Source organism: Abramis brama, assembly GCF_963993115.1.
Source record: "Abramis brama genome assembly, chromosome: 2".
NCBI classification, from domain to species: domain Eukaryota; kingdom Metazoa; phylum Chordata; class Actinopteri; order Cypriniformes; family Leuciscidae; genus Abramis; species Abramis brama.
Window position 1 is genome coordinate 5,779,847 of NC_139964.1, and position 27,130 is coordinate 5,806,976.

Here is a 27,130-nt window from a genome sequence, read left to right on the forward strand (position 1 = left end):
CTGTTTGTGGAGTTGTTTAATCCTCCTCTGCTGAGATCTTCACAGATTTAATGTCGCCTTTTCTCTTCAGTTGATTTCATCTCCGGAAGTCAGTTGTAGTTCTTGTGTTTCACTTTTCTTCAGTGATTCTGCTTGTTATCATCAGGTGTCTTCAATGCTCAATCATTGCTCAATTAATCACTTAATTATCTAATTAACTCTAACACTGCTTCAGTGTTACTTTTAACACCCTGCTGGTGGTTCCCATATAAACACCGAGCAGTGTTAAATTTAACACCGGGGAATTTACTGTGTGCTGACCAAATTGGCAGAAGGTGGCCATAAGGCCTCAAAAGAGAAATTACAATATTGCCTGCCTCAAGTTGAATACTTGGGACGATTAATTGCTCACCAGACAAAAGCAATATCACCTAATCAATTAGAGGGAATAAGCAAAGCACCACAGCCACAAACTGTAGGACAAATTATGACATTTTTGGGGATGACGGGGTTCAGTGCGGATTGGATAGAGGATTATGCCATAAAAACGGCCCCATTGCGTGCTTTAATGAAACAAGCAGGTAATCAAAATCTTAGAGCACAATTGACGTGGGATTCTGAGGCACTGATAGCGTTTGACTCGTTAAAAAAAGAACTGCAAACGGCCCCAGCATTAGCAACACCTCAATATGATAAAGATTTCCACTTGTATGTAGCACACAGAAAAAATGGGTTCGCTTCTGCTGTTTTGATGCAGGAAACATGCAGTGGTAGGAAAAAGCAACCTATTGCATACTATAGCACCAAATTAGACAGTGTAGCTCAAGGCTACCCCCCATGCTATCAACAAGGTTTAGCTGCTGTATATTTTGCTTATGACAAAGCCTCTGCTGTCACAATGGGCTATCCAGTCATAATATACACCCATCATAAAGTTGTTGATTTACTAGAACAAGGACGTTTTGTGTTAACCCAAGCTAGATGTTTGGCATATTCCACTTTACTAACCTACCCCGACATTACAATAAAAAGATGTACTGTAGTAAACCCGGCTGATTTTGTCCCGCTAGAAGGGGAGGGAACACCTCATGACTGTGTTCCTTACTCTATAGCATTTACTCGTCTGAGACCAGATTTGGAATCAACACCAATTGTTGATGCAGACGTGGACTACTTTGTGGATGGCTCGGCCCAGATCCGGCCCACATCTGGCACACGTGGAAAGATGATCTGGCCCACATGCAGCGTGGAATTACGGCACTTGGGTGTGCCACTACTGTTTGCCAGATCTGGGCCACAAGCAGGCCATAGCAATGCCACATCTCAGCCAAGAGCAAAGAAATAAACCAGAACTGGACCTTATCTGAGCCACAAAACCTGTGTATATTAAATATGAAGTCATCTCAGCCTGTTAACAAAAAGAATAAATGAAAGAAAGAAGAGAACAGAAAAAAGAGACGAGCAGAAACACAAGAACTACAACTGACTTCAGCCACAGTCTTAGATGAAATCAACTGAAGAGAAAAGAAGACATTAAATCTGTGAAGATCTCAGCAGAGGAGGATTAAACAACTCCACAAACAGCATTACCAGCTTCACTTATTACTAATCAGACTGACTTTATTTCTGGCAGACGTCTACAACAGTTCTTATTGAGAATTAACAGAGGTTTAACTCTAATGTGTTTCATTTGAAGTCACCATAACAGTGAATAATGTTTCCATTAGTTGGGCTCTTAACTCTTATTATATCTTTTGTCTTTTTTGGCCGCTGTGACAGTGTGTTTGTCAAACACATTTGCAGCAGCAAAGAAAGCTAAAGTGAAACGAGATCAGGTGATGATGGTTTTATAATCATCATGAAATAGACTGTTTCACTGAGGTAATTTGAATCTAACAATTGTGTTGTACCATTAATATATTCTCATCACAAACCCTGTGTTACTGCAGCGTGAGGTCCAGCAATATTATAACAATCAGTTAGAAGATTTTAACAAACATGAGCACGAAAAATTACTGTTCGATTACAAACACAGACATCAATAATCAACGTATGAATCTCAACAATGGTGACAATCTAAAGTACCTTGCTGCAATGCATGCTGGGTACCATCATTGTACAAAACTCCCAGCATGCATTGCAACATGAATAAATTATGCAGCTGAATTGTCCAATTATTTTAATTCTAAATATGTGCTTTTATTTTTTGCTGTTGTTTTTTTTGTGACATTTAGTAGCTTTTCAGTGAAAAAATATATATATATATTGTCACCCTTGTTGAGATTCATGTGCTGATTTTTGATATCTCTGTGTGTCACCGTGGATTCATTTTTCATGTTCATGTTCGTTAAAATCTTCGAACTGATTGTTATAATATTGCTGTATTATTGCAGTAACACAGGGTTTGTGATGAGAATATATTAGTGGAACAACACAGTTGTTAGATTCAAATTACCTCAGTGAAACAGGTTATTTCATGATGATTATAAAACCATCAACAGGTAACCATCATCACCTGATCTCGTTTCACTTTAGCTTTCTTTGCTGCTGCAAATGTGTTTGACAAACACGCTGTCACAGCGGCCAAAAAAGACAAAAGATATAATAAGAGTTAAGAGCCCAACTAATGGAAACACTATTCACTATTATGGTGACTTCAAATGAACCAGAGTTAAACCTCTGTTAATTCTCAATAAAAACTTTTGTAGACGTCTGACAGAAATAAAGTCAGTCTGGTTAGTAATAAGCAGTGGCGGTTCTAGGATTTTTCTGTAACAGGGGCCATTAAGGGGCCACATGTTACATTCAGGGGCCAAGTACAGGGTACATTCAAGCACACAAAATAATTTATTCAGTACGGTGCAAATACATTTCGGCAGTCATTCCTTTTTCAAATGCTTTAATAAAAAATTATGAGCCAATAAAGTTCTTAATGATTTTTTTCATTTATTTATACTGTGCATAAAGGACACAATGCACTTCTTTCTGAATTCCACCTTTTAAGTTTCATAATAATGTCGTCGCTTATAAACAGTAAATTATTGTTAATTGTTCGGGGGTGGAATTGCATCTGTGATCGTTGTGAAGAATTCTCCGGTTGCTCTTCTCGTCGACGATTGACGGGTGGGAATCTCTAGGCACCTCACGATTCGATTACGATTCAGAGAGTTTCGTATCGTAATTCGATTCGATTTGATTACGATTCACACGATTTTTATTTTATTTTTTATTTTTACTACTTGGTACTTTTAAAGCAAAGTATTTATGATGACCCATAAAGTACTTACTTCCTATACTTTCTATATTAATTTTATTAATAAAACAAATGGAATTGATTTGGCAAGTCAACTGTAAGGTTACATTTGCCAGCATTTGTTCCAACATTGCAAAGAACCAACAGGAAAATAAGTGTGTGCCTGTACTAGCAGCATACTTGTAGTAAATGAATACAAACTTCAGCATATTCTGAATCTCTAGCATTTAATAATAGACTTCTAACCAACATCCTCTTGTTATTTCCAATGAGCAATATAATCCTTCAGACAAAAAAACAAACAAAAACATTTTGCTGTAGCAAATCCACAAACAGTTTTCGTTCAAAAATATAGAATGATGTACCAGCAGCTCTCATACAAACATAATGCTTGTGGACTTACGCATATTCTGAATAATTAGTAACATACACAACTAAATAATAAAGAGTTATGACTTGAAATGTTTGCTGTAGGCTATACCACAATCAAAAACAGCTTATACAAAAAAAGTGAATGAACATCTGCAGAGAGCACAGTCAAAATGTAACTTTTTGTGACTGGCATTGCACATATTGCAGGGCAATATAACGTACGTATAACAGATCGGTTTACAGCATATTGATGTGATAACTAAACAATACAGAAAGCAGCTCTCATACAAAAAATTCTAAATAGGTAACAATGAAATTGCCAATTTTCCATACGTTATAGCTTTTAACGAAGAGGGTGCCGTTCGAATTTGGCGCTCAGCCATCATGCGTCTCTGTTAGCCCGTCTCTGTAATGTGCGCGTCTCTGTTATGTGCACGCCACAGACTGTCTGTCCGCGCACTGCACGTCCGCTTTAGAGTTCCGCCTTTTGTGTTCCATCAATATTGCGTTATTATTAGGAAAAATATATATATATATATTTAGAAAATCAATTTTTGACTTTTGTGAATCGATTCAGAATCGTCCATGTCCGCATCGCGATGCATCTAATAATCGATTTTTTCTCCCACCCCTAGGAACGGGGGCCAATCAGGGGCCAATCAGATTTCAGCAGGGGCCAGGGCCCCTGTGGCCCCGCCTCTAGAACCGCCCCTGGTAATAAGTGAAGCTGGTAATGCTGTTTGTGGAGTTGTTTAATCCTCCTCTGCTGAGATCTTCACAGATTTAATGTCTTCTTTTCTCTTCAGTTGATTTCATCTTAGACTGTGGCTGAAGTCAGTTGTAGTTCTTGTGTTTCTGCTCATCTCTTTTTTCTGTTCTCTTCTTTCTTTCAGTGATTCTTTTTGTTAACAGGCTGAGATGACTTCATATTTAATATACACAGATTTTGTGGCTCAGATAAGGTCCAGTTCTGGTTTATTTCTTTGCTCTTGGCTGACATGTGGCATTGCTATGGCCTGCTTGTGGCCCAGATCTGGCAAACAGGAGTGGGCCACCCAAGTGCCGTAATTCCACGCTGCATGTGGGCCAGATCATCTTTCCATGTGTGCCAGATGTGGGCCGGATCTGGGCCGACACAATGTTGCTATGTGGGTTGCCTGTTGGCTAAAAAAAAAAATAGCCAACATCTATACTGATTCTGCATATGCCCATGGTGTTTGCCATCTTTTTGGTGCAGTATGGAAACAAAGAGGTTTCAAAAAGAGTGATGGAACCCCAATTCAACATGGGGACCAAATTGCTAAACTAATCACAGCTATGATGTTTCCAACCAAATTGGCCATAATCAAGTGCCAAGCGCATAAAAAAGGCAATGACTTTGTGATTAAAGGTAACAATGAGGCCGATCTAAAAGCCAAACAAGCTTCAGGATGTCAATTAGCAGTCATGGCCCCATCTGTTCTGATTCAGCCCCTGCCTACCATAGACAGTATAGCTCAAATGCAATTCAGAGCCTCTCTATCTGAAGTAACTTTATGGCAGCAAAGGGGAGCGACAAGAGACACTAACAATATATGGAGATCACATGAAGGCCGTATGATAGACCCCAACGTTTCAATTCCAGATGCGCATGATCATGTTGACCATTGCGCAAGGGGGGAGATTAGATTATTAGAAAAATAAAATTATTAGAAAAATAAAATTAGAAAAATAAAAAAGACAAAGATTCATAAAATTAATGTCAGAAAAGGAACAGCAACTAAGGCTCTATCCCAGTTCAAGAAGGACCCTTTAAACATCTAGTGATGGATTATGTGGACATGATAAAATCAGTAAGAGGAAAAGATACAGAGACGGTTTTCATTGATAGATTTAGCAGATGGGTCGAAGCAGAACCCTCAGCAGACCAAGAAGCAGAAACTGATACAATTTTAACCAAAGAAGTCATCCCAAGATTTGGCATACCATCTCAGATTAGCTCTGACAATCAACAGAACAATTAAGACTAAGATCAAGCAATGGATGCCTTAGGCCATCAGCTAAAATACACCAGCAAAATGATATGGCAAAACAGACAAGCTCTGAATTGGCTACTGGCAGAAAAAGGAGGGGTATGTGTGATGTTTGGAATTGACTGTTGCACCTTTATTCCGAATAATACAGCCGCTGATGGAGCTTTTACTAGGGCCATGAAGAAGCTGAAGGATCTGAGACAAGAAGTTGCTGAAAATGCGGGGAGAGACAGAGACGTTGGATATTGGTTTGATTCTGTGTTTGGGTCTTGGAAAGAATGGTTCATTCAGGTGGGAATAATAATAGCTGTGGCTGTTGTTATTTTTCTTTTGTTGTTCTGCTGTGTTGTGCCTTTTCTCAGATCCACGCTAGCCAACGTGGCCGCCAAACAGATGATTAATGTGTCAGTCAAGCCATCGGGAGTTGACATCGGGTGCACAAACACAAGAGTGCACCAAATTGGGCCAGGACTGGACGAGCTAGATGACTTCCTGTAAGGAGATCTGGTGAAGGAGTAAGGAATGGGGTACCTTGTTACTTTTGATTTCTAACAGTTTGATTCTGTTTTTGATAGAGAGGGAGGTAGCCACACTGTGTATTTTATTTTTGGGGTAAAATTAGACAGATCATTAGAACGTGGGAAGAGTAGGGAGTTAGTTAGAGGGTTTTTTAATTGTTTCTTTGATTTTTGTAAAGGACCCCTTCCTGAGTGTTTTATTCTTTTTACACTTATAATCCTACTGAGAATATTTTACATATAATCTCACTAGCTGTCACAAATATGAATATGTGAATGAGAGGGGACGATACAAGGTTTGAAGCAGGTCATTGCCCGTGGTACGAGGTAATGCAACCAGATATAAAGGGAAAAGATAAGAATGTTTTTACTATTTTTATCACTTACTAATTACCATACTCGCTATAAAAGAGTTATTTTAATATTTTAAAGCTTTTATAATCAAAAGTAAAGTTTGTGCATCAGACTACTGGTAGATGTTTATACGGGGTAAAACAGAGAAATTAATTACAAGCGCGGTCACCAATTGCCGGACCAGCAAGGGCAGACTCAACTGGTGGTTTAAAAACCCGCTGTCTGCTCCAACACCAGATAGTGCCCAGGGTAGGGCTGGGCGATATATCGCACGATATTGTTATGCGCATCTCATCAGTAAAGCCGGTTCCTTGATTAGTAGTAAATCGCCATCACCTGCTTTCAGATGGAGCGGCATTTACTACACAGCAAAAACTCCAGTGTTAAATTAACACTCAAGAGTGTTAAAGTTAATGAGATAATTAAGTGATTAATTTAGTGATGCTTGAGCATTATTGAAGACACCTGATGTTAACAAGCAGAATCACTGAAGGAGAAAATCACAAATTGTAAGCCACCGTTTTGGCGATCAGTGTTTGCTTTAGTTGGGCTCTTGACCATTATGATTATGCTCTTGATCTTTATACATTCACTTTAAATTTTGTTTGTCTGCTGTTATTGATTTATAACAGTCAAATGAACAAACAAAAGTGTGATCTGATAGTGTTGGTTATGTTTTGACATAATCATGCTGTGATCTGAAAAATGAAACTTATTGAGATAGTTTGGTTTACCTTGTTAGCAGCAGCTTTGTGAGTCTACAGCATATGATTTTCAGTATGTTTCTTTTAACCCATAATATTTAATAAACATTGTTCTGATCAAAATACTTTCAAATTTTTTTTTTTTTAGAAACACACACATCAATAATCAGCCTGTGAATCTCAACAATGGTGACAATAATAAAGCATGTTGCAGTGGCTGCCACCAATCACAACTCATTAATGGCTCCCATCATGCATTGCGGTATGAATAAATTATGATCTGAATTGCCTATGTAATTTACTTTTCGTAATTGAATATTCTGCTCCTCACCATTGTTGAGATGCATAGACTGAATCTTGATGTCTGTGTGTGCCTAAAAGAAAGATTTTTTTATTTTTTTTTAAACAACTTTTAAGAAATCCTTTATATTACATCTTAAATTCTGGATATTTATGCAGAATCACAGTTATTCGGTGGTCAACAACATAAATTTAAGTCAGAAATAAGCAAATAAGGAGTTCAGTGATCAAGCTCAAATGATGATTTTCATAATATAACCAACACCATCAGATCACTTTATTCTTTGTTCATCTGGCAGTTATAACTCAGATACAACAGCCAAACAAAATCTAAAGTACACATAAAATGGTCAAGAGCCCAACTAAAGCAACTACCCATCACAATAATGGTAACTTACAATTTGTGTAGTTACATTTTACATTTTAGTTACAAATTTGTGATTTTCTCCTTCAGTGATTCTGCTTGTTAACATCAGGTGTCTTCAATAATGTTCAATCATCACTAAATTAATCACTTAATCATCTCATTAACTTCAACACTCTTGAGTGTTCATATACACTCCCAGGAGTGTTAAATTAACACTGGAGTTTTTGCTGTGTACAAAGAGCCGTAGTTAACTGACAAGCTGAGCCATATCGCATTAATTATCGCTGGCGATACGTCCGCGATTTTAATGCTATATGGCTCAGCTTGTCAGTTAACTACGGCTCTTTGTAGTAAATGCCGCTCCATCTGAAAGCAGGTGATGGTGATTTACTACTAATCAAGGAACCGGCTTTACTGATGAGATGCGCATAACAATATCGTGCGATATATCGCCCAGCCCTAGCCCAGGGCACCTCTGGCAACGATGGAGCAACCCAGATAGCACTCCAGGCCACCGGAAGCGCCTGTGCAGTTCCTCTGGCACCGTGGGACAATTCTAACTGCAAGTCTGTACACTGAGATATGTTGATTATGATGAAAACAATCTTAATTTTAAGTCTATACACTGAGATATGTTGATTATGCTGAAAAATCAAATGTTTGAAGTAATCTATCCCTCCAAGACTGATAATAGAAAAGGAAGGTGGGATCTTTTACTCCACTCTAGTCAAGTGGGGGCGGAGATGTTTGGTCTCACTATTCCTCCAGGGTGTACCTTCGTGAGTGGGCCTATTGATAAGAAAGATGGATGGTCTATATTGGCCATGATTGATAGATAACAGAGAGAGGCTTATTCATGTAGATACATTCTGGGACAGAAACGAAGGTGGGACTTAATTAGTCCCAAAGGGGGGATATGTTGGAGAATTTTCCCTTGATTCATGTTTAAGTATGATGCAATAAAATGACAAGCATGAAAAAATAGGTCTGAAAAGGATGAGAGAATGGAAAAATACCCAGTTGCATAAGAAATGCAAGGTGTCAAAATACTGTATGAAACAGAACACCATTAGGTGAGGTTCTGAGGTGTTTGACCAATAGAGCTAATTGCATCAAAGTCACCAGGCGTGACAGAGGGGAAGAGATAGATTTGAGGGTGCCCATTGGGCACCTAGCGATAAGAAAAAGTATAAGACATGAACACTGGCCATTGTAACCTTAGATGTCCGGATGGCCAGCCGGCTTCTCACTTTGTTGCTTGTCAATAAAGTTAATTCTTCTGACCTGGAACCTCGACTCTGAGAAACTTCTTTGAGATCTGAACCGAAAAGAACTATGAATTTGCCACAACAATGAAAGGCTCATTACGTATGCAGCCTCATTATGCGGGGGCCCATTGTCTCCTCAGGTGTGAATCACGCCCACCCGCATATTACCTTTCCAAACAAAAAGTGTCGTACAAAATTTAAATCAATGTATTGTTTTATGTGAATGATTAGGAAGGATGATTTTCACATAATTTTGAAGAAAAAACTCTAGGTGACAAAATGCATTATTCAGAAGTCTTATTGACACATATTTAGTATGTGTTTTGTGGCCTTATTTCAGACATTTTCATTTTTTGTTTTTTCAATAACCATGCATAAACATTATTTTCTCAAAAATACAAACATGTACATACATGTTGCTCACATATTATGGTAGCCCTGTTTGTGCTAAATAGAGTGTAATTAATTGCCATTAATATGTTTATAAGCAACTGAAAAAAGCACAAATGTAAGAGCATGTCAGAACATCTCAAGGACCCCAAGAACACCTTAGACCCCAGAGGGTTAAATCTATCGTGACAAACCAGTTCTCGGATCTGATTTGAGTCACGATCTGTTTGAGTGTGAGCATCTTGAACTTGAGTTTCATGACTGCACGATTCAACACACAAAGATCTAAAATGGGACGCAACCCCCCCATCCTTTTTTGGAACAATAAAGTAGCGGCTGTAAAACCCTGATTCTCTGTCGGGCGAGTACACCTGCTCAATAGCTCCTTTCGCTAATAGAGACTCTACTTCTTGCTCCATCACCAAAGCCTGCTCGGGATGAACTAACGTGGGTAGTACCCCATTGTAATGAGGTGGATGAGAACCAAACTGGATTCTGTAACCCTTCTCTATTATCTGCAGGACCCAAGAAGATATTTTCGTCACTCTATTAGAAGATCTACTAAGGGTACTAGTCTCTCGAGACTGGCTTCTGGTGTTAATGTAACAGTCCCTTCGGTGACCTGAAACATACTGACGCAACGTTGAGTTGACGTTGAGCCAAAAGCTCGCTGAAGACCGCTGCGCCCCGAGGCACCAAGGGTGGCGGGGTTGGCAGAACAGTCCCCTGAGGAAGTGAAAAGAGGTGATGAATATGGTTTGTTCCACGATCTACATAGCTCACTATGCAGATTGGGAAAGAATGGAAGCGCTCGTGAGGGAGATGATATATTAGACTGTAAAAAGCGCCCGTCAAGCTTGCTTTTAGGACGAGCGTCTTTTTTCTCTGCTGGCCAGTCAATCTTTAATTTGTCAACAGCACAAGTTATCACCTCCACTAGCTCATCATATGCAGGAGAAGAAGATGGCAAATCTTCTTCTCTCGTGTTTGTGTCACTACCAGCCACGCTCAGTACATCTCTACATCCTCGGAGCTAGAGCACTGAAGCATGGGGCTCTCATCCCGGATGGAAGAAGCCGCAGGTCGGGTTTCCGACAAAGGCAAGAGAGCACTGGATCCCTCGGGTAAGGGAGAAGATAAGGCAGAGCCCGCCTCCAACCCCGCCGAGAAATCAATTTGCGAACCCCAGGTCTGCATTCTCCGTGCTGCCTCAGCAGCAGCAGCTGCACCCCGAGGTTCGCAAACCTGACCACTCTCATCAAATAGGGACAGGCGGGAGCGGAGCGGGGGACACTCACAATGCTGACAGTCAGCCCCCTCGAAGGCCGACATAGCATGCTCCACTACCAAAAAAACTACACAAAGATCCCCCCCTGTGTATCCCCACCCGTAAGGAAACGAGGGCAGGGAGGAACACACGCCTTGAATAGCTGCACCATGACTTTCAATAGATACGTGACAAACAAACAATAAATATACACAGCAAAAACTCCAGTGTTAAATTAACACTCCTGGGAGTGTATATGAGTCCACACTCAAGAGTGTAAAGTGTTAAAATATGAGTGTTAAATTAACATTCAAGAGTGTTGAAGTTAATGAGATAATTAAGTGATTAATTGAGTGATGATTGAGCATTATTGAAGACACCCGATGTTAACAAGCAGAATCACTGAAGGAGAAAATCTCAAATTGTAAGAAACCGTTATGGCGATCAATGTTTGCTTTAGTTGGGCTCTTGACCCTTATATTATTACCTTTAGATTTTGTTTGGCTGTTATATCTGAGTTATAACTGCCAGATGAACAAAGAAAAAAGTGATCTGATGGTGTTGGTTATATTAAGACAATCATCATTTGAGCTTGATCACTGAACTCTTTAAGATCCTTATTTCTGACATAGATGTATGTTGTTGATCACAGAATGACTGTGATTCTGCATAAATATCCAGAATTTTAGATATAATACAAAGGATTTCTTAAAAGTTGTTAAAAAAAAACAACCTTTTTTTTAGCCACACACAGACGTCAAGATTCAGTCTATGCATCTCAACAATGGTGACGAGCAGAATATTCAATTAGGAAAAGTAAATTACAAAGACAATTCAGATGATAATTTACTCATACCGCAATGAATGATGGGAGCCATTAATGAGTTGTGATTGGTGGCAGCCACTGCAACATGCTTTATTATTGTCACCATTGTTGAGATGTCTTCAATAATGCTCAATCATCACTAAATTAATCACTTAATTATCTCATTAACTTTAACACTCTTGAGTGTTAATTTAACATTCATATTTTAACACTTTACACTCTTGAGTGTGGACTCATATACACTCCCAGGAGTGTTAATTTAACACTGGAGTTTTTGCTGTGTACAGACAGTTTTGACATAGAGCGTTTGCTGAGGCACAAAAGCTAGCGCCGGTTGCACCGGATGTGCTTTTATCCTTTCCTGGTCATGACGTCACCCGCCCGTGAAGCTTATTCTTCCTATTGGACTAGTTGACATACGTGCTTCAGACATAATCACACGGAGGCGTTCCCAAAGCGTCATTGACGCATCGCAAGCCCCCTTGAAAGGGAACTAAATAATTTTTTCATTTGTCTCTTTATTCTATTGTATTTATTTGTGCTATTCTTTGCAATTTATATATTTGTTCTTATTTTATTACTGACTGTTTACTTGTCTTTCTTTAAGAATTTTATAAAAAGTTTAAAATAAAGCCTACCTGTGCTGTGTGTAATCAATATTTCAAACAATTATGAGACAATAATAAAAAAAAACCTATATGGCAGTTTTTTCCCTGTGGTATCGAAAATGGTATTGAATATCGTTATTTTTCAAGGTATCATATCAAAGTTAGATACGATAACTTTTAATAACACAAAGAAATGAGAACACATCAAATATGAATAATATATGAACATTAAATGCTATTTTAACATAAAATAGTTAAAACATAACATAATAATATTAATTATATAATTATAACAATCATAATAAGCAGAAGTACACATTATACCTTATTCGGTGTGTGTTCTGCATCAGGCTGAGGTTTAAACTGATCACAGTCCATTTCTGTGCACAACATCGGGAAAGATCAAAATAACTAAAAAGACTACAGTGCACTGATTAAAATGAGTAAAATTTACAACAATTTTTTTAAAGGGGGTGTGAAATGCTATTTCATGCATACTGAGTTTTTTACACTGTTAAAGAGTTGGATTCCCATGCTAAACATGGTCAAAGTTTAAAAAAATTAAGTTGTACGTTTGATGGAGTATTTCTGTGCCAAAAATACTTCTTCCGGTTTGTCACAAGTTTCGGAAAGTTTTTTTCGAGTATGGGCATGTGTTACGTCAGATGCAGCGGCATTTCCTTATACGGGTCCTAAGGGCACTTCTCCCGGACGGGCACGTGCGCACCCGTAGACCAGAGTGAGAGAGCGAAAACAGGAAAAGGGAGAAGATAAGGCAGAGCCCGTCTCCAACCCCTCCGAGAGATCCATTTGCGAACCCCAGGTCTGCATTCTCCGTGCTGCCTCAGCAGCAGCAGGTCCTACACCCCGAGGTTCGCAAACATGACCACTCTCATCAAATAGGGACAGGCGGGAGCGGAGTGCCATACTAAGGGCACTTCTCCCGGAAGGGCGCGTGCGCACCCGTAGACCAGAGCGAGAGAGCGAAAGCAGTACGCCCATCAAAGCGCTGTGCTCGGCTTTAGGGAAGTATTTGCCAGATTTGCAGATCGTCTAATGCTTAAGGATGGAGCAGTCCCAACGATAAAGGTTCACGGTCGTGTGTTGGAACCGCAGGCGGTGAGTAAAACTGCTTCAAATGTCTGTGTTTTGTTAGCTATCGGCACGTAAGCACAGCAAGTAAACAACATGATAACGTATCTATGGAGCATGCGATGTACACTCTCAGAAATAGGGGTACAGTAGGAGTCCATTTCTGTCCCCCAAGGTACATATATGTACCTTTTTGAGGGTCAAAAAGGTACATATATGTCCCCAAGCATTATACCATTTCTTTTAAAGGTTAAGGTACAATATCAAGAGACAGCCTCTGCTAAGTCATTTTTTTTTTTTTTGTAATTTTTTTTTTTTTTTTTTTTAAAGGTTTTAATGATACCTTAATCATTTAAGGTAGATTTTAACTTATCACTATATTTGAGTAGCCTTGAAATAAAGGAAATAAAAGTTTTGTAAGTCAATTTACTGATATTAAATCATTATAACACAGCAAAAACTGTTAAATGTACTCTCCTGGGAGTTTATTTGGCTCCAGACTCAAGAGTGTTAAAGTGTTAAAATATGAGTGTTAAATTAACAATCAAGATTGTTAAAGGTAATGAGCTAATGAAGTGATTCATTGAGTGATGATTTGCCATTATTGAAGACACCTGATGTTAACAAGCAGAATCACTGAAGGAGAAAATATGTTTATGTCACCGTTATGGTGATCAGTGTTTGATTTAGTTGGGCTCTTGACCCTTAAATCATTAACTTTAGAATTTGTTTGGCTGTTGTATCTGAGTTATAACAGCCAGATGAACAAAGAGAAAAGTTGACCCAGTGGTGTAGGTTATGTTTTGACATAATCAAAATTTGACCTGATTCACTGAACTCATTTAAAGTCTAATCTCTGACTTAAATGTATATTGTTGATAACATAATCACTGTGATTCTACAGCATAAGATCCAGTTTTTTCTAAATAATATAAAGAATTTCTTAGAAGTTGTTCTGATAAAACAAATCTTTCTTTAAGGCACACACAGACATCAAGAATCAGTGTATGAATCTCAACAATGGTGAAAAACAGAATATTCAATTAGGGAAAGGAAATTAGTACGACAATTCAGATCATAATTTATTCATACCGCAATGCATGATGGGAGCCATGAATCAGGGCCGTGCACAGGGGGGTGGCCCGGTGGCTAGAGCCACTGCCCCTCTGCCCTCATCGACTGAGGTGCCCCTCTTCCCCACCCCCACCGCTCCGCTCAAAGCATTCCGCTAATCCGCTCCAGGTTTTCCCGCTCGCTCCGCAGCATCACTCACAGTAACGTTACACGACAGTTCACGAAAGCTGTCGCATTAACAGGTAGGCTATGCAGGACAGTGGTTGAATCTGCGAAATTTGTTTTTGTTGTATTTATGTCGGTAATGTTTTGCTCTTGGTCTTCTGGCTTCTGGCTCTTTCTACTTGTGCTAACAACTTGTACAACCAGGGCTGGACTGGCCATCATGCATACCGCGCACTTTCCCGGTGGGCGGACGTGCTTTTTGGGCCGATACATCTCATATACTCATACATTATTTTTATTATTAGGCCTATTGTTTTTTCTTTTTCTTTTTAACGGCCCATAACATTTGTACATCGGCGGCCCATCCGTTTTGTTTTGTTTTGCTTAATTGGCGGTGCTGGGTTTGTTTACACTACCGTTCAAAAGTTTGGGGTCAGTACGATTTTTTAATGTTTTTAAAAGAAAACCAAGGCTGCATTATTTTATTAAAAAAAAAAAAAACAGTAATATTGTGAAATATTATGACAATTTAAAATGACTGTTTTCTATTTTAATATATTTTAAATTGTGATTTATTCCTGTGATCGAAGCTTGAATGTTCAGCATCATTACTCCAGTCTTCAGTGTCACATGATCCTTCAGAAATCATTCTAATATGATGATTTGATGCTCAAGAAACATTCATTTTTATTATCAATGTTGAAAACAGTTGTGTAATTTTTTTTTTTTTCAAAATTCTTTGATGAATAGAAAGTTCAAAAGAACAGCATTATATTCACATAGAAAACAGCTGTTTTAAATTGGAATAATATTTCACAATATTACTGTTTTTGTTTGCATTTTTAATCAAATAAATGCAGCCTTGGTGAGCAGAAGATACTTCTTTTAAAAACATTAAAAATCTTACTGACCCCAAACTTTTGAACGGTAGTGTATGTTTTCTGACCTTCATCAGCTCCTGTGGCAGATGTGAGGAGGATCAGGAGAGAGATGAGAAAGTGTAGAGCCTGCGGTAAGCAGAACTACTTTCAAAACACTTAGGCCATGTCATGAGTGTAGGAACCCATAACCGAGTTACAGATCATTTCCACATCTGCATAGTTGACGATTACCGCAATTCACTAGAAATTTAATGAGAGGCGTTTGTAAACCATGTTTTCCGCCAAAATAAAAGCTTGATGCAGTTTAAAATAAAATAAAAATAAAATAAAAGATCATGTGCTTATATCTCTTTCAAGTAAAGAAATTGGTACAAAACTAATTATGAAAGTTTCCTTTATTGTTTTACAAAATATGGCTATTACTGTCATTTGATTAATATTATAACTATTATTATTATGTAGTAGGGGTAATGTAAATAGACACTGTAAATAAAAGAGGTTTGAATATTTCTTTGTTTAATTTGCACACTGAATATGGGTTGGAGCTTTTAATTTTGAACTCTCAAAGTGCACCAGATTGATGAATTTAACATTAAAATGCACAAAATTTTCTTACGGGGGGACATGCCCCCAAACCCCCCTAGAAGGACCGAGGTCCACCCACCACAGTTTTACCAAAAATCCTGTGAGAAACACTGGTATTGCTTTGCCAGTGCAGCTTATAGCTTGTTTTAGGCTTCATCACTGTATTAATAAATGTCAAATTTTTACTTAGCCTATTTCATCTGTTAACTCTAACTCATTCATATACTCACTCATTACATGGCATTAGTGGTTTTAAGGAATTGGAGTTGGTATGCATATATTTAAGGGCGTGCAAAGATGGGTGCTGTTTATGATCATATAGTGGCCCAGTCTGGACCAAAATGCCAGGGCTGATTTTTTTATTTTATTTTTTCCAGTCCAGCCCTGTGTACAACATATCCACGTTCTTAGAATTAGCTGCTTGTCTAATCAAATTATTGTACTTTCGATCAGATCTAATACAAATAACTACATTTTCTGTTGTTGGCACACTTTGTAGTGTGCCAACCCCCCCCCCCCCCAAAAAAAAACAAAATAGTGCCCCTTTTTTGGTTTAGGCCACTGCCCCTTAAAATGTCTGTGCACGGCCCTGCCATGAATGAGTTTTGATTGGTGGTACCCAGAATGCACTGCAACATGCTTTATTATTGTCACCATTGTTGAGATTCACAGGCTGATTATTGATGTCAGCGTGTCTACATAAATTAATTTCCTAAGTCTTTTGATCAAAACAACTTTTAAGAAATATTTTGGATTACATTGAAAATGCTGAAAATCATTTGCAGATCTTATGCTGTAGAGTCACTGTGCTGCTGTAATCAACAATAAACATTTAAGTTAGAGATTAGACTCTAAATGAGTTCAGTGATTCAGGCAAATTATGATTATGTCAAAACATAACCACACTGTAAAACCTAACAGTAATATTAACTAAATACAATTGAGTTCACAGCACTCAAATATTACCGAAACTTGAATGACTGAAACAGAACTCAAACTGAATGAGTTATAGAACATTTCTAGATCCCAGAATGATAATTGTATAATTAAGTGATTAATTAAGTGATGATTGAGCATTAGTGATGAGCACCTGCTGTTAACAAGCAGAATCACTGAAGGAAAGAGAAACACAAGAACTACAACTGACTTCCAGCCACAGCAAAATCAACTGGAGATAAAAGAAGACATTAAATATCTCAAGATCTCAGCAGAGGAGGATTAAACAACTCCACGAACAACATTACAAGCTTCACTTATTACTAAACAGTTTGACTTTATTTATAATTATTGTTTTTTATAAACTTAATTGAATTAAGGCAATCGGTTTCCACAAATGAAATGAGTTAGCTTAACTTGTTGGGTTTTACAGTGCAACACCACCTGATCAACTTTTCTCTTTGTTCATCTGGCTGTTATAACTCAGATACAGCAGCCAAACAAACTCTAAAGTTAATGATTTAATGGTCAAGAGTCCAACTAAAGCAAACACTGATCTCCATAACGGTGTCTTAAAAAATTATATTTTCTCCTTCAGTGATTCTGCTTGTTAACATCAGGTGTCTTCAATAATGGTCAATCATCACTCAATGAATCACTTAATTAGATCATTAACTTTAACACTCTTGAGTCTGGAGCAATATAAACTCACAGGAGAGTTAATTTAACACTGGAGTTTTTGCTGTTGGACCTCAAGGTACATATATGTACCTTTTTGAGGGTCAAAAAGCATTAAAAGGTACATATATGTACCATTTCATTTAAAGGTTAAGGTACAATATTGTACTCTTGAGGGTACAGCCCCAGTGACAAGCCATTGTACCACTAAAGGTACAATTATGTACTTTATTTTCTGAGAGTGTATGGTATGTGTGTGTTTAAATACACTCTCAGAAAATAAAGTACATAATTGTACCTTTAGTGGTACAATGGCTTGTCACTGGGGCTGTACCCTCAAGGGTACAATATTGTACCCTTGGCATAGGGTACATATTTGTACCCTTGTGATTTGTACCTTAAGAGACCAATCTTGTACCTGTGGTGACAATTTTGTACCTTTATTTAACAATACAAAAATGGACCCTTCAAAAATGGTACAAAATTGGCTTTGACAGGGTACAATCGTTGACAACAATGATATATATATATATATATATATATATATATATATATATATATATATATATATATATATATATATATATTTATATTTATATTACACACACGCTGAATTAAAATCAGAATTTATTAAATCCTTTTCATTTTCACATTTTCCAACATTTCATTTTAAACTCAATGTCTAACTGTGACATATAAATTATTATCATCCGAGTAAATGTCATTTGCCTGAAAGTCCATTTCATGTCCTTTCATCTCGACGTCGGTTACTTCTATGCCTGCTTCTGATATTTTCTGAAGGACCTCCTCGGTTGAAAGTCCTGTAAGAACCATGAGTAACCGTGCTATGACTTCTTCTCCACCGATGGCCAAAAGAAAGAAAGACCCGGAACTGGACATTCTTTTAAATTGAGATTCAAGCAGCCAATCAGGGCTGGCTCTACATACGCTCTCAGAAAATAAAGTACATAATTGTACCTTTAGGGGTACAATGGCTTGTCACTGGGGCTGTACCCTCAAGGGTACAATATTGTACCTTAACCTTTAAAAGGAACGGTACATATATGTAACTTTTAATGCTTTTTGATCCTCAAAAAGTTACATATATGTACCTTGAGGTCCAACAGCAAAAACTCCAGTGTTAATTGAACTCTCCTGGGAGTTTATATGACTCCAGACTCAAGAGTGTTGAAGTTAATGAGCTAATTAAGTGATTCATTGAGTGATGATTGACCATTATTGAAGACACCTGATGTTAACAAGCAGAATCACGGAAGGAGAAAATTGAATTTTTTAAGACACCATTATGGAGATAAGTGTTTGCTTTAGTTGGGCTCTTGACCCTTAAATCATTAACTTTAGAATTTGTTTGGCTGTTGTATCTGAGTTATAACTGCCAGATGAACGAAGAGAAAAGTTGATCAGCTGGTGTTGGTTATGTTTTGACATAATCATAGTTTAACCTGAATCACTGAACTCATTTAGAATCTAATCTCAGGCATAAATGTATATTGTTGATTACAGCATCACTGTGATTCTACAGCAAAAGATTTTCAATATAATCCAAAAATTCTTAAAAGTTGTTCTGATCAAAAGGCATTGAAAATTACTTTATGAAGAAACACTGACATCAATAATCAGCCTGTGAATCTCAACAATGGTGATAATAATAAAGCATGTTGCAGTGCATCCTGGGTGCCACCAATCAAAACTCATTCATGGCTCCCATCATGCATTGCGGTATGAATAAATTATGATCTGAATTGTCTTACTAATTTCCTTTCCCTAATTGAATATTCTGTTTGTCACCATTGTTGAGATTCATACACTGATTCTTGATGTCTGTGTGTGCCTAAAATAAATATTTGTTTTATCAGATCAACTTTTAAGAGATCCTTTAGCTTATTTCAAAAATTCTGGATCTTATGCTGTGGAATCATAGTGATGTTGTAATCAACAATATACATTTAAGTCAGAGATTAGACTTTAAATGAGTTCAGTGATTCAGGTCAAATTATGATTAAGTCAAAACATAACCAACACCACCTGATCAACTTATCTCTTTGTTCATCTAGCCATTATAACTCAGATACAACAGCCAAACAAAACCTAATGTTAACAGATTAAGGGTCAAAAGACCCAACTAAAGCAAACACTAATCACCATAACGGTGTCTTAAAAAATATATTTTCTCCTTCAGTGATTCTGCTTGTTAACATCAGGTGTCTTCAATATTGCTCAATAATCACTCAATGAATCACTTAATTAGCTCATTAACTTTAGCACTCTTGATTGTTAATTTAACACTCATATTTTAACACTTTAACACTCTTGAGTCTGGAGTAGGGCTGGGCGATATATCGCACGATATTGTTATGCGCATCTCATCAGTAAAGCCGGTTCCTTGATTAGTAGTAAATCACCATCACCTGCTTTCAGATGGAGCGGCATTTACTACAAAGAGCCGTAGTTAACTGACAAGCTGAGCCATATAGCATTAAAATCGCGGACGTATCGCCAGCGATAATTAATGCGATATGGTCCAGCTTGTCAGTTAACTATGGCTCTTTGTATACAGCAAAAACTCCAGTGTTAAATTAACACTCCTGGGAGTGTATATGAACACTCAAGAGTGTTGAAGTTAATGAGATGATTAAGTGATTAATTTAGTGATGATTGAACATTATTGAAGACACCTGATGTTAACAAGCAGAATCACTGAAGGAGAAAATCACAAATTTGTAACTAAAATGTAAAATGTAACTACACAAATTGTAAGTTACCATTATTGTGATGGGTAGTTGCTTTAGTTGGGCTCTTGACCATTTTATGTGTACTTTAGATTTTGTTTGGCTGTTGTATCTGAGTTATAACTGCCAGATGAACAAAGAATAAAGTGATTTGATGGTGTTGGTTATATTATGACAATCATCATTTGAGCTTGATCGCTGAGCTCCCTATTTGCTTATCTCTGACTTAAATTTATGTTGTTGACCACCGAATAACTGTGATTCTGCATAAATATCCAGAATTTAAGATGTAATATAAAGGATTTCTTAAAAGTTGTTTAAAAAAAATAAAAAATCATTCTTTTAGGCACACACAGACATCAAGATTCAGTCAATGCATCTCAACAATGGTGAGGAGCAGAATATTCAATTAGGAAAAGTAAATTACATAGACAATTCAGATCATAATTTATTCATACCGCAATGCATGATGGGAGCCATTAATGAGTTGTGATTGGTGGCAGCCACTGCAACATGCTTTATTATTGTCACCATTGTTGAGATTCACAGGCTGATTATTGATGTCTGTGTTTTAAATGAATTTATTTCAAAGTCTTTTGATCAGAACAATGTTTATTAAATATTTAGAATCATAAGTAAAGTCTTAATAATCGTAGGCTGAAGAATCACAAAACTGCTGCTAACAAGTTAAATTAAACTATTTCAATAAGTTTCATTTTTCAGATCACAGCATGATTATGTCAAAACATAACCAATACTGTCAGATCACACTTTACTTTGTTCATTTAATTGTTATAAATCAATAACAGCAGTCAAACAACAGTAAACATTAAAGTAATCATGTAAGGTTCAAGAGCCCAACTAAAGCAAACACCCATCACCATAATGGTAACTTACAATTTGTGATTTTCTCCTTCAGTGATTCTGCTTGTTAACATCAGGTGTCTTCAATAATGCTCAATAATCACTTAATTAATCTCTTAATTATCTCATTGACTTTCACACTCTTGAGTGTTAATTTAACACTCATATTTTAACACTTTACACTCTTGAGTGTGGACTCATATACACTCTCAGAAAATAAAGTACATAATTGTACCTTTAGGGGTACAATGGCTTGTCACTGGGGCTGTACCCTCAAGGGTACATATTTGTACCCTTGTGATTTGTACCTTAAGAGACCAATCTTGTATATATATATATATAGGGCTGTGCGATATATATCGTGAGATTGTTATGCGCATCTCGTCAGTAAAGCCGGTTCCTTGATTAGTAGTAAATCGCCATCACCTGCTTTCAGATGGCGCGGCATTTACTACAAAGAGCCGTAGTTAACTGACAAGCTGAGCCATATCGCATTAATATCGCGGACCTATCGCCAGCGATATTTAATGCGATATGGCTCAGCTTGTCAGTTAACTACGGCTCTTTGTACACAGCAAACACTCCTGTCTTAAATTAACACTCCTGGGAGTGTATGCATGGTTCGAATTACGTGGGAGCCAGTGGGAGCTGAGCTCCCATAGAGAGAGGATGAGCTCCCATGAAAGCAGTAAAATCATACACCTGTGGGGGTCTCTAAAAATCATCAGCACCATTATTATTATTTTACAAATAAAGCACTTTTTCCTTCAGACTACTGTAGCATGACTTAAAAGATAGGACAAGATGCCAAACACATGGATCTCGCGGGATCTCGGATCGTCATCACACTACGGTACATCCTTATGCTTAAATCAAGTGATAAAAGTGCCGCTGCGATCATTGGTGTGTTTGTTTGTGGCTCGCGCACAGTCTTCACTCGGGCGCGCTTCAATCCGTTGTGGAGACTCTCTATTCGTTCCAGTAAAATTACAAAACAAAATGCACACAAACGTGTCTCTGCCTGATATAGAACCACTTATAAACATAATCGGATTTGATGAAAAAAAAAAAAAAACTGATATGAGTGCGGATTCGAACCCAGAACCTCTGACGCGTTTGACAAATGTTCTACCACTGGACCACTTTATTACACGGTCAAATCTGTCGGATCTATTTCACTCACGTGAAAATTCTCAACAAATTAAACCAAATGTACTATTTAAATTGAATTGTGTTACCAACGCTTTTTTATTAAATTTGTATTATATTTACAAATTTTTATATTTTTATATTACATTATTAAGCTACCGCTCCTGCTCATAGGCTACTTTTTTTTTCTTTTTTTTTAAAGAGACCCCCACAAAGATGAAATCATAATTCGAACCCTGAGTGTATGAGTCCACACTCAAGAGTGTTGAAGTTAATGATATAATTAAGTGATTAATTTAGTGATGATTGAACGTTATTGAAGACACCTGATGTTAACAAGCAGAATCACTGAAGGAGAAAATCTCAAATTGTAAGTTACCGTTATGACGATCAATGGTTGCTTTAGTTGGACTCTTGACCCATATATTATTAACTTTAGATTTTGTTTGTCTGTTGTTTCTTAATTATAATCACCAGTTGAACAAAGAAAAAAGTGATCTGATGGTATTGGTTATATTATGACAATCATCATTTGAACTTGATCACTGAACTCATTAAAATCCTTCTTTCTGACTTCGATTTATGTTGATGGTTACAGCATAACTGTGAATCTGCATAAATGCCCAGAATTTTTGATATAATATAAAGGATTTCTTAAAAGTTGTTTAAAAAAAATCATTATTTTAGGCACACACAGATGTCAAGATTCAGTCTATGCATCTCAACAATGGTGAGGAGCAGAATATACAATTAGGAAAAGTAAATTACAAAGACAATTCAGATCATAATTTATTCATACCGCAATGCATGATGGGAGCCATTAATGAGTTGTGATTGGTGGCAGCCACTGCAACATGCTTTATTATTGTCACCATTGTTGAGATTCACAGGCTGATTATTGATGTCTGTGTTTTAAATGAATTTATTTGAATGTCTTTTGATCAGAACAATATTTATTAAATATTTAGAATTATAAGTAAAATACTGATAATCATAGGCTGAAGAATCACTAAACTGCTGCTAACAAGTTAAATCAAACTATCTCAATAAGTTTCCTTTTTGAGATCACAGCATGATTATGTCAAAACATAACCAATAACACTTTACTTTGTTCATTTAACTGTTATAAATCAATAACAGCAGACGAACAACAGTAAATATTAAAGTAAACATATAATGGTCTAGAGCCCAACTAAAGCAAACACCCATCACCTTAATGGTAACTTACAATTTGTGATTTTCTTCTTCAGTGATTCTGCTTGTTAACATCAGGTGTCTTCAATAATGCTCAATCATCACTAAATTAATCACTTAATTATCTCCTCAGCCCTAAATGCCGCGCCATCTGAAAGCAGGTGATGGTGATTTACTACTAATCAAGGAACCGGCTTTACTGACGAGATGCGCATAACAATCTCACGATATATATCGCACAGCCCTATATATATATATATATATATATATATATATATTACACACACGCTGAATTAAAATCAGAATTTATTAAATCCTCTTCATTTTCACATTTTCCAACATTTCATTTTAAACTCAGTGTCTAACTGTGACATATAAATTATTATCATCCGAGTAAATGACATTTGCCTGAAAGTCCATTTCATGTCCTTTCATCTCGACCTCGGTTACTTCTATGCCTGCTTCTGATATTTTCTGAAGGACCTCCTCGGTTGAAAGCCCTGTAAGAACCATGAGTAACCGTGCTATGACTTCTTCTCCACCGATGGCCAAAAGAAAGAAATACCCGGAACTGGACATTCTTTTAAATTGAGATTCAAGCAGCCAATCAGGGCTGGCTCTACATACACTCTCAGAAAATAAAGTACATAATTGTACCTTTAGGGGTACAATGGCTTGTCACTGGGGCTGTACCCTCAAGGGTACAATATTGTACCTTAACCTTTAAGTACAACTTTTAAGAAATCCTTTAGATTATTTCAAAAATTCTGGATCTTATGCTGTGGAATCACAGTGATGTTGTAATCAACAATATACATTTAAGTCAGAGATTAGACTTTAAATGAGTTCAGTGATTCAGATCAAATTATGATTAAGTCAAAACATAACCAACACCACCGATCAACTTATCTCTTTGTTCATCTAGCCATTATAACTCAGATACAACAGCCAAACAAAACCTAATGTTAACAGTTCAAGGGTCAAAAGACACAACTAAAGCAAACACTGATCACCATAACGGTGTCTTAAAATATATATTTTCTCCTTCAGTGATTCTGCTTGTTAACATCAGGTGTCTTCAATAATGCTCAATCATCACTCAATGAATCACTTAATTAGCTCATTAACTTTAGCACTCTTGATTGTTAATTTAACACTCATATTTTAACACTTTAACACTCTTGAGTCTGGAGCCAAATAAACTCCCAGGAAAGTTCATTTAACACTGGAGTTTTTGCTGTGTTATAATGGTTTAATATCAGTAAATTGACTTACAAAACTTTTATTTCCTTTATTTCAAGGCTACTCAAATATAGTGATAAGTTAAAATCTACCTTAAAGGTGCATTGCGCAACTTTTCATGTTAAAAATACCCGTTTTCTAACCCATACATGCTTAAACAATTGCCTGATGGGCTGAATGAGCCCTTCTCTGATCACTGCGATTGCCTCTATAATCCTGTACAGTAAAATAAATAAGAGGGATTCGGGTCGGAATCTGAGACTGGGCGTGACGTCATGCGCGTTCACGGCACGCTCATATGTCTGGCAGGTTTGTGTATGCGCCGACGCCGCCATTCTCCGTAGAGACCGGCTTGTAGTTCATTTCAAACACCAACGCAAACTCCACGTAAGATAAAAAAAAAAGAGAACTTTTGTCTAGTGCAACCAAAAGGTCCAAATTGGAGTCAGACAGGCGTCGGGGTAAGACGAGAGTAAACATAGGGGAAGACTTTCAACAAATGGAGAGATCTCCGGTCTGCTCTAGGGCTCAAACGGGATCCTCAGTTGGCTTTTTTCTTGATAAAAAGGTAAGATATATCCCATTCTCTAATGTCTGATACGGCCAATAATGACAATAAATGACGATCCATAAAATGTGTAATGCTTTAGCGTAAGCTAGATAAATGTACAATCGGAATAGGTTTTACTAACTTACCATTGTCAGTGATCAGGTTCAGAATGATTGTGATATAAAATGCTGATATATAAGTTAGATACTTAGACACAAATTTTGAGCAAATTACTGCTTAATTACGATGTATTGCTATTGGAATATGCTACTTAGCTGATCAATAAAACAGGCTAAACCCCCGCAAATCTTCGGCGGATTAGCCTGTTTGGCTTTTATGGTAACGTCATAGTGCCACTTGATTGTTTATTACCTTGAGACATTTGGGTGTACTTTGTTGACCGACTGTGTATGGTATGGTATCATGATTACTATTTTGAGCTTTTACAAAGTAATAACTTATATTGTTCATGAACGTTTCCATAATAATAATAGTCATAAGTGGATACAGTAAACACATAACACAGTTCAACATGGAGATAGATGGGAATAAAAAACGAAGTTTTCTACTACCCCCATTTTTTCCCTCACACATAAGTGTGTTATTTACTCAATTGCCTTTCCTTTCACATATTTTAAATTACTTGCAGATTTAAAACTTTATTACCTCTGAAGACATTATGAATGTAAACAAAAGATTTGTGCGGCTGATGCTCCTTGGGTTATGACCAGCTCGTGCTCGTGCAAGCGTGCGTGTGCGTGTGGTCCGTGAGCGTGCACACCTCTGGTTGCAGTTTCGCTTGCCGCCAGAGGGGGCGTAGTTCTGCGAAAACTCAGACTCTTGCGCAATGCACCTTTAAATGATTAAGGTATCATTAAAACCTTTAAAAAAAAAATAAAAAAATTACTTAGCAGAGGCTGTCTTTTGATATTGTACCTTAACCTTTAAAAGAAACGGTATATATTTGTACCTTTTAATGCTTGGGGACATATATGTACCTTCGGGGACAGAAATGGACTCCTGCTGTACCCCTATTTCTGAGAGTGTACATTTGTTTAGCTGGCCACTGTAGGTGTCTGTTTGTTTATTGTAAAACCACTCCAAACAACAATACACAAAGAGTGTGAAAATATGTTGAAATAAATGAATTATTTCATAATAAACCTAGGGCCCCTAGGTTCACACAAAGCGCACTTCTTCATTGAAATGTGCTACTATTCCATTGTTTTTCTATGAAAATACTAGTCTGATGTGCAAAACTGTTCCGCTTGCTACTGCTAAGTCACATACAATAATCCATAAACCAATTCATGTCCTCATAAACCACGAGTAAACCAAACAAATGTTGTAAAACTCGCGCATGACATGGTGTTCTAAAAACACTGCGCTCAAGTTAAAATCATTTATACTTTTAAAAAACTCTCGAGACCTTGTGTTTTTCCCCCATTTCACTGCCCATCTCACGTTTTTCTAAGCAAAAACGCGTTCTGTATGTATGCTCGTAATTCTTTAGCTCCGCCCACACGGCACGCCTCCAGCCGCTCGTATTTTCCGGAAAGACTCGGTACAGCCTATCTTTCTTTTATAAATATAATAAAACTAAAGACTTTTTGGAGATATGAAGGATGCAATACTAATCTATACACTCTCAGAAAAAAAGGTACAAAAGCCGTCGCTGTGGCAGTACCTTTTCAAAAGGACCTTTTTTTGTACCTAAAGAGTACATATTAGTCCCTCAAAGGTACATATTAG

The 27,130-nt window shown here is 37.2% G+C and overlaps 1 protein-coding gene across 2 annotated transcripts in view; it reads right to left on the reverse strand.

The window, feature by feature from the left end:
* Nucleotides 1–27,130, reverse strand: part of LOC311077544 (uncharacterized protein) — a 471,588-nt gene that overhangs the window by 356,661 nt on the left and 87,797 nt on the right. The window contains exon 9 of one of the 2 annotated variants that reach the window (XM_084106075.1): nt 12,543–12,598. The exons of the other annotated variant lie outside the window; for it this stretch is intronic. Coding sequence (XP_083962201.1) covers nt 12,543–12,598 — 56 coding nt within the window. The remainder of the gene's footprint in view (nt 1–12,542; nt 12,599–27,130) is intronic. 2 annotated transcript variants of the gene reach the window in all.